Source organism: Nannospalax galili, unplaced genomic scaffold (genome assembly GCF_000622305.1).
Source record: "Nannospalax galili isolate Female #2095 unplaced genomic scaffold, S.galili_v1.0 scaffold2758, whole genome shotgun sequence".
In the NCBI taxonomy this organism is placed as follows: Eukaryota; Metazoa; Chordata; class Mammalia; order Rodentia; family Spalacidae; genus Nannospalax; species Nannospalax galili.
In genome coordinates, this window is record NW_008340930.1 from 13274 (window position 1) to 21560 (window position 8287).

An 8287-nucleotide genomic window follows, 5' to 3' on the forward strand; every position below is an offset into this window, starting at 1 on the left:
TATTTATTTATTATTTTATTTGAGTGTTTTGCCTTCCTGTCTCTAAGTGTACCATGTGTGTGAAAAACCACAGAGACAGAAGAGGGCATCATATACCCTGGAACTGAAGTTATGGATGGTAGTTAGCGGCCATGTGGATGCTGGGAACCAAACCCAGGTCTTCTGGAAGCCAGAGGACCAGGGCTCTTAAGTGCTGAGCCATCTCTCCAAACCCCAGGAAATGGAAAATTTTAAACCCTAGGGAAATGCAGGGCACAGTATTACTAGCTAGAATCACTATAATAAGATAATCAAAAGTGTTGGCAAGGATATGGGGAAGTTGGACTGTGCACGCATAATAACAGGATTATATAACTATTCAGTTTGGAAAGCAATTTGTTGCTCAAAATGTTAAAATGGAGTTACCATGTAACATAAAAATTTCCTCTTAAATACATATCAAGAGGAACGAGAGTATATGTTCATGAAAAAACTACAAATAACCATAGCAGCATTTTTCATAATAACTGAAATGTAGAAATAATGTCCATCAGTCTCATAAATTGATAATCATTCTGTTCAGTGGTGGAATGATAAGGAATTGGTTAGATCTTTTCTGTGTTCTGTTTCATGACTTACTATTGGAATTTTGAAAGGAGGGGTCTAGAGAGAGATTGCTTAGTGGTTAAAGTATGTACCACTGATCTTGTAGAGGACCTGAGTTCATTTCACAGCATCCATGTCAGGGGGCTCACAAATCTTCCAGCTCCAGGAGATCCAATGTTTACTTCTAGATTCTGCAAGCAGTACATTTACTCCATAGATAGATAGATAGACAGACAGACAGACAGACAGACAGACAGACAGACAGACAGATAGATAGATAGATAGATAGATAGATAGATAGATAATTTAATTACCTACGGGGTACAGTGGGTGGATGTACAGATAGGAAGGAGATCTAAAATATCTAAATAATTAAAAATAACAAAAAATCTTTAATTTTTTTTAAAAATTGAAAGGAGAATAGTGAGGAAGTGTGGGGTCTCTCCCTCCCCTCGTGGTCGTTGGCCACTGATCCACAAGAACAAAGGGAGCAAAAGCGATGAACGGGGTCAGGACGGTCAATGAGCACTGACAGAAGAAAGAAAGCCCTTCCTTCCAGGGAGGCAGATTCAGTGATACAGCTCCAGACTCAGTGAAACAGCTCCAGATTCAGTGATACCGCTCCGTTTATTCAGTGGGGGTCAGGGAAAATATAGTGTGGAGGCAGCAGCCAAAGCTTCAGCTGATAGGTGCTCATAGTATGCTTTATTTACATGTGGTAGCGGGATCCTATCATCTGGCTATGGGGCAATGCCTAATTATCATATAGAAAAAACCTGGGGGCAGTTTTTATTGCCGGTAACTATGCCAAAGGTCATGTTCTGAATAAGGTCAGGCATCCCTGCTTCGAGGCACTTTCCAGGTAAGTCAGGCAGGAAACCCCTGCTGAGAAAGGAGCTGAGGACCTTAACAGCAGGGTTCTCCAACAAGGAAGAGAACTGATGACCTGGCTAAGTTTGGATATGTCCTGTGGATCCTACCAAGGACTTGTTCTTTTCTCAATGCAAATATGAACTCAGATATCTCATGCTTAGTACTGTTTCACAGGCATTATATGATTACGGTTTTGTGAGTGCTGGGAATTGAACCTGGGGCCTCAAGCATACATATTAGGCAAGTGTTTTGCTACTGAGCTATTTTACAGATAAGGAAACTGATGTAGAAAGGTCAAGTAATTTTCAGATCACTCAGCTAAATAATTGGTAAAATCAGCTTTTGAATTCAGTGAGATACCAGAGCGCCACTGGGCACTGTGTGCCACTTAGCCATGAGGTTGTATATACAGTGATGATTTCCTTCAGAAGTTTTTCTTATGTTTTCCACAGGGGTCCAAATTTTATAGAAATGAGCTTAAGAAGGAAAAGCAAGTCAACCAGCGGATTGAAAATATGATGCAACAGAAAGCTCAAATTACCCACCAGCAACTAAGGAAAGCACAATTACAGGTATTAATTTAGTTGTTAGGTTAGAAGATGGTAGACTAGTAATTGACAAGCAAAAATGCATCATCATCAAGTCCTAACTGCAAACAAGATGAACTGGAAGTGCTCATCATATCACTGAGCATATGTATTCAGCAAATACACCTATTTTGCTAAGCATTGTTCTACTTCTTTACTTAGAAATTTCACATTGAGGAGCTGGAGAGATGGCTCAGCAGTTAAGAACACTGGTTGTTCTTGCAGAAGACCCAGGTTCTAATCCCAGGACCTACATGGCAGCTAACAACTGTCTGTAACTCCAGTTCCAGGAGATCTGACAGCCTCTTCTGACTTCCGCGGGAACTACACAACACGGGTGTACTTACCTACATGCAGAAAATACATGCATACACATAAAATAAAAATAATAAAATTTGGAGGCTGGAGAAATGGCTCAGTGGTTAAGAGCACTAACTGCTCTTGCAGAGGACCCTGGTTCAATTCCCAGCACCTACATGGCGGCTACGAACTGTCCTCAACTCCAGTTCCAGGGGGATCTGAAGCCCTTTTCTGACCTCCGCGGCATTGCATGACATAGGTGCACTCACATACATGCAGGTAATACACTCATACATATAAAATAAAATTAAAATTAAAAATTAAAAAAATAAATAAAATTAAAAAAAATAAATTTCACATTGAAACATTGCCGTTTCCATTATAACAAAGAGTAAATGGAGTCTTCATTAATTTGCCCAGATTCAAAGGGCAGGTAATTGGCAGAACCCATATCCTATGAGTTCTTTTATTATATATACATCTTGTAGCTAGAAAAGGCCATTAGATAAATATGACTTGATTTGGGGTGAGGGAATATGTTAACCGGTTCAATAGAAAGTGAGCATGTTTTAATAAAATAAAAAGTTATGTTACGAGTTAAAATACCAAATGTACATGAATTTTTAAAATAAAACAATATTTCTAAAAGCTTAAAGTCTTTTGTGATCTTCAGAATTTGGGGAGAGCTGAGTGTGGTGGTACATCCCTGTCCCAAGCACCTGGGAGGCAGAGGCCAACCTGGTCTACATAGTGAGTTTCAGGCTAGCTGGGGTTAAAGGGAGACCCCATTTTCAAAAACAAACGAACAAACAAAAATCCATAATTTGGGAAGAATGAAGAACTCAGATGTCTCTGAGTTATTAAAAGTTATTTTAGTAGAAAAGTTTGGGAGGAACCAAGGTGCAAGACATCATGTGGGAGATTGACGACTCAAGGCAGTCACATTTCTGCTATTGAAACTAAAGTCATAGATGAGTTTACCTTCTATCAAAATCTGGTTCATTGTTAACAAAGCACTGAAGTACAGCATTATAATAAAATTTTGATATTAATCTTATATGCTACAAAGTCCTTTTATGTTAGAGTTCAGAGATTATACATTTTATTTCCTTTATCAAAATAATATTTTTAGATAAATGCTTTTCCAGAGTATTATTTTATTTTTGACTTTTTTGAGATAAGCTATCATACTTTGGTCTAAAGCAGGCCTGAAAATAACACTTTGTAGTCCAGTTGGCCTCAAACTCAAGGCAGTCCTCCTGTTTGCCTCCAAGTGCCAGGATTACAGGTGGCAGCAATTTTACCCAGTTAAAAGGTCATTTTAAAAAATTATTATTTTTATTTTAGGTATATGAATGTTATGCCTGCATGTATGTTAAATGTCCGTGGAGGTCAGAAGAGGGCATTGAATCCCCTGGAACTGGAGTTATGGGCAGTTGTTAGCCACGTGTGGGTGCTGGGAATCAAACCCAGGTCCTCTGCAAGAGCAGCCAGTGCTTTTAACTGCTGAGCCATCTCTCCAACCCCTAAAAAAGATAATTTTTTAAGTGGCCTGCTGTCTTCACAAAAGAGGACCTACCAGATCATCCTTTTTGCGGCGTCATTGCATTTCTCTTTGCAGAGATACCATAATTTTATGTCTCTTATTCAGCCTTGGTTTCACTTTTGTCTTAGGTACACCCTGTGGTGATATTATTGCTTTTCAGTTTTTGCACACTAGTAGTTATTTTCGTCAGTAATTCTAATTTACATATTCAAATGTAAGTATTGTGTTCTACAAATGCTTCTTTGGGGGCTGGTGAGATGGTTCAGTGGTTAAGAACACTGACAGTTCTTGCAGAAGACCCGGGTTCGAATCCCAGCACCCACATGGCAGCTAACCACTGTTCGTAACTCCAGTTCCAGGGGATCCAACAGCCTCTTCTGTCCTCCGCAGGCATTGCACGACACGGGTACACTTATCTACATGCAGACAATACATGCATACACATAAAATAAAAATAATAAAAAAAAAATTTTTTTTTTGGCCTTTTTGAGACAAGGTCTCCCTGTAGCCCCAGCTGTCCTGGAACTCACTATGTAGGCCAGGCTGGCCTTGAACTCACAGAGATCTGCCTGCCTCTGTCTCCCGAGTGGTGGGATTAAAGGTGTGCTCTACCACGCCCAGCTAATAAAATATTTTTTAAAAAATAAAAAAATGCAAATGCTTGTTTAAACTGGAGTTTATCCATTTTATTAATATTTTCAGTTTTGCTTATACAGTTTCCAAAATATCTAGTAGTTGTTTTAATTTGCTTTTATTATGTGAGAGGAAAAACACCCTCTTTTCACATACTAGCCATTATTTTTTCCTTATTATGGGAATTATTTTTTTATTATGTTTGTTAAGACAAAAGTTAAGTAGATGGCACAAGAAACCCTGAAATAAATTTTAAAGAAGAGTTTATTTCTTTTCTATATAATAAACAAGTAATCTCTTGCAGCATTTCTTTTCCTATGGAGAGAGAAACAAACATCTATTCATCCCAGAGAGCACTGATGACAGACCACAGAAACAATTCTATAGAAGTCCAATGTGATGGCCGGGTGTGGTGTACACTTTTAATTCCAGCACCTGGGAGGCAGAGGCAGGTGGATCTCTGTAAGTTCAAGCCCAGCCTGGTCTACATAGCGAGTTCTGAGTTCTAGGCCAGCTGAGGCTACAGGGAGACTCTGTCTCAAAAAGACCAAACAGAAAAAAAGAAGAACACCTCAAACAAACCAAAACCCTAACAAACCAAAAAAGAAATCCAGCTTGGTGAACTATTGAGGTTATTGGGCTTACTTACAGGAGCATAGGTGAGATGAGATGAATGACCCCAAAACAGCTGCATCACTAAAAAAATCCCACCCCAGCATAGGCTATGACCTCCTAAAGGCTGCAAAATGGAGTCTGCCTTTCAGTTACCCTTCCACCTCCTATGTAGCCTTTGAGCTCCCACCACCATATGTAGCTGGGCAGGAGTGTGTGTAGGTGGGGGATGGGGTATGCCGGAAATAGTGAGTATAATCTCAGGTGAGGGTCCAGCCACCCTCCTCCGACCCTTTTCAGGAGGAACTGTTAACAGGCTGGATCTTATGAGGGTGTCTTGTCAGTAATCGTAGCTCTTCTGATTTCAAGATGATAAAGATCACATGCCTAGAGTTCAACATTACTCTGGATCTGATTACGACAGCTGTGGTAATAACTTGTGTAATTTTAAGAGTCTTTTGGACTACCCTGACTAGCAACTCAAAGGGAGGTTTCTCCTGTGTGGTATTGTGTTTCTTGTTATGTAGTCTTCAGCTATACACGTGAACTCATATACAGACATTGTATGTATATTTTTCAGTACACATTTTGCACTAATACATTTCCTTCCATTTTTTTCACACGACCTAAGCATTATATATCTTTCCTCTCTCTCCCTTGTCTAACCTTCCTCCCTTCCCAGTTAAATTACCCCTATTTTCCTCATTTCCCCTTTGATAATACCTGTCTCCTATTATGCCCATCTCTGGAGCTCTTCTTCCCTTTACCCCCATATTTCCTTGTATAACCCTCTGTCCTCCTTTCCCAGTTAAATACCCCCATTTTCCTCATTTTGCCCTTGATAACACCAGTCTCCTGAGACACTGATTTCTTTAAATCATGTTGTACTCTCATTTAGTGTTATCACCGAACTGACAAAGCTAAATTATCTTTAATCCATATTCCATCTCTTGGTAAGGAACAGTAGGAAAAAAACAAAACCAAATAATTTGTTCTTAAACAAATGAGAAAGAAGCTACAAACATTACCTAAATTCATATTTGCGTTACCCTAATTATTGGTGATGTTGAACATCTTTTAAGATGTTTCATAGCCATCTTTACTTCTTTTGAGAACTCTCTGTTCAGCTCCTTAGCCCATCTTTTAATTGGGTTCCTTCTTGTCTTGGTTCTCTGTTTTTTGAGTTTGTTATATATCCTGGTTATTAAACCTCTGTCGAATGTGTCGCTGGTAAAGATTTTCTCCCATTCTGTGTGTTTTCTGTTTGCTTCCTTGGTTGCCTCCTTTGATGTACAGAAGCTTTTTAGTTTAATGAGGTCCCACATGTTAATTCTTGCCCTTGTTTCCTGAGCAATTGATGTCCGGTTTAGAAAATCCTTTCCTACACCTATATCTTACAGGTTTTTTTCAATGTTTTCTTCTAATAGTTTCAGAGTTTCAGGCTTTACTTTGAGGTCTTTGACCCATTTGGAATTGACTTTTGTGCAAGGTGAATGATATGGGTTTAGTTTCATTCTTCTACAGGTGGAGATCTAGTTTTGCCAGCACCATTTCCTGAACATGCTGTCTTTCCTCCAGTGAATATTCTTGGCCCCTTTGTCAAATATCAGGTGGCTGAAATTGCGTGGATTCATATTTCGGTCTTCAATTTTGTTCCACTGATCTATGGGTCTATTTTTGTGCCAGTACCATGTAATTTTTATGACTATAGCTCTGTAATACAGCTTAAAATCTGGTATAGTAATCCCCCCTGGCATTGCTCTTAGTGCTCAGTGTAGTTTTGGCTGTCTGAGGTCTTTTCTACTTCCATATGAAACAGGATGGTTTTTTACAATTCTGTGAAAAATGTCCTGGGGATTTTGATTGGCATTGCATTGAATCTATAAATGGCTTTTGGTAGGATGGTCATTTTCACAATATTAATTCTTCCAATCCATGAGCATGGGAAGTCCTTCCATCTTCTGATGTCTTCCTCAATCTCTTTCTTTAAAGATTTAAAATTTTCATTGTAGAGCTGTTTAATATCTTTGGTGAGGTTTATAACAAGATATTCTATTTTGTTTGCAGCTATTATGAACTGGAGTGTTTCCATGTACTCTTTCTCTAATTGCTTGTTATTGATATATAGAAAGGCTAAAGACTTTTGTAGGTTAATTTTGTAACCTGACACTTTACTGAACGTGTTAATAATTTCTAGGAGTTTTGAAGTGGAATTTTTGGCATCTATTAGATATAATATATCATCTGCAAAAAGGGATAATTTGATCTCTTCTTTTCCAATTATTACTCCTTTAATTTCCTGCTCTTGTCTTATTGCTCTTGCAAGAGTTTCAAGTACTACATTAAAGAGAAGGAGGGATAGTGGGCAGCCTTGTCTGGTTCCTGATTTCAATGGGAATGCTTCCAGGTTTTTTCCATTTAGAATGATGTTGACTGTGGGTTTGTTATATATGGCTTTAATTATGTTGTGGTATGTTCCCTCCAGTCCAATTCCCTCTAGGACCTTGAACGTAAATGCATGTTGAATTTTGTTAAAGGCCTTCTCTGCATCTATTGAGATGACCATGTGGTTCTTGTCTTTGGGTCCATTTATATGATTTATAACGTTTATTGACTTATGTATATTGAACCATCCCTGCATCTGGGATAAAGCCCACTTGATCATGGTGCATGATCTTTTTGATGTGTGTCTGTATGTGGATTGCAAGTATCTTGTTGAGAATTTTTGCATACATGTTCATTAAGGATATGGGTCTATAGTTTTCTTTTTTGGTTGTATCTTTACCTGGCTTTTGGTATTAAAGTGATGCTGGCTTCATAGAAGGAATTTGGAAGTTCTCCCTCCGTTTCTATTATTTTGAATAAATTAAGTAGTATTGGATGTACATCTTTAAATATCTGATAGATATCTGCTGTAAATCCATCTGGTCCTAGGCTTTTTTTCCGTTGGGAGATTTTGTATTACTGTTTCAATTTCCTTATATGTTATGGGTTTGGTTAAACTGTTGATCTCTTCTTTGTTTAGTGTGGTGGTTTGAATGAAAATGTCCCCCATAGGCTCCAAGTATTTGGACAGTTTGTCCCCACATGGTGGTGCTCTTTGGGGATATTTTAGAAGGTGTGGTTCTCCTTGAGGAAGCACATCACTGGG

General features: G+C 38.6%; 1 protein-coding gene across 1 annotated transcript in view; it reads left to right on the forward strand.

Annotated features, from left to right (window-relative positions):
* Polk (DNA polymerase kappa) overlaps nt 1-8287 on the forward strand; it is a 52576-nt gene that overhangs the window by 1263 nt on the left and 43026 nt on the right. The window contains exon 3 of the mRNA XM_008836076.2: nt 1911-2030. Within this exon, the coding sequence (XP_008834298.1) occupies nt 1911-2030 (120 nt within the window). The remainder of the gene's footprint in view (nt 1-1910; nt 2031-8287) is intronic.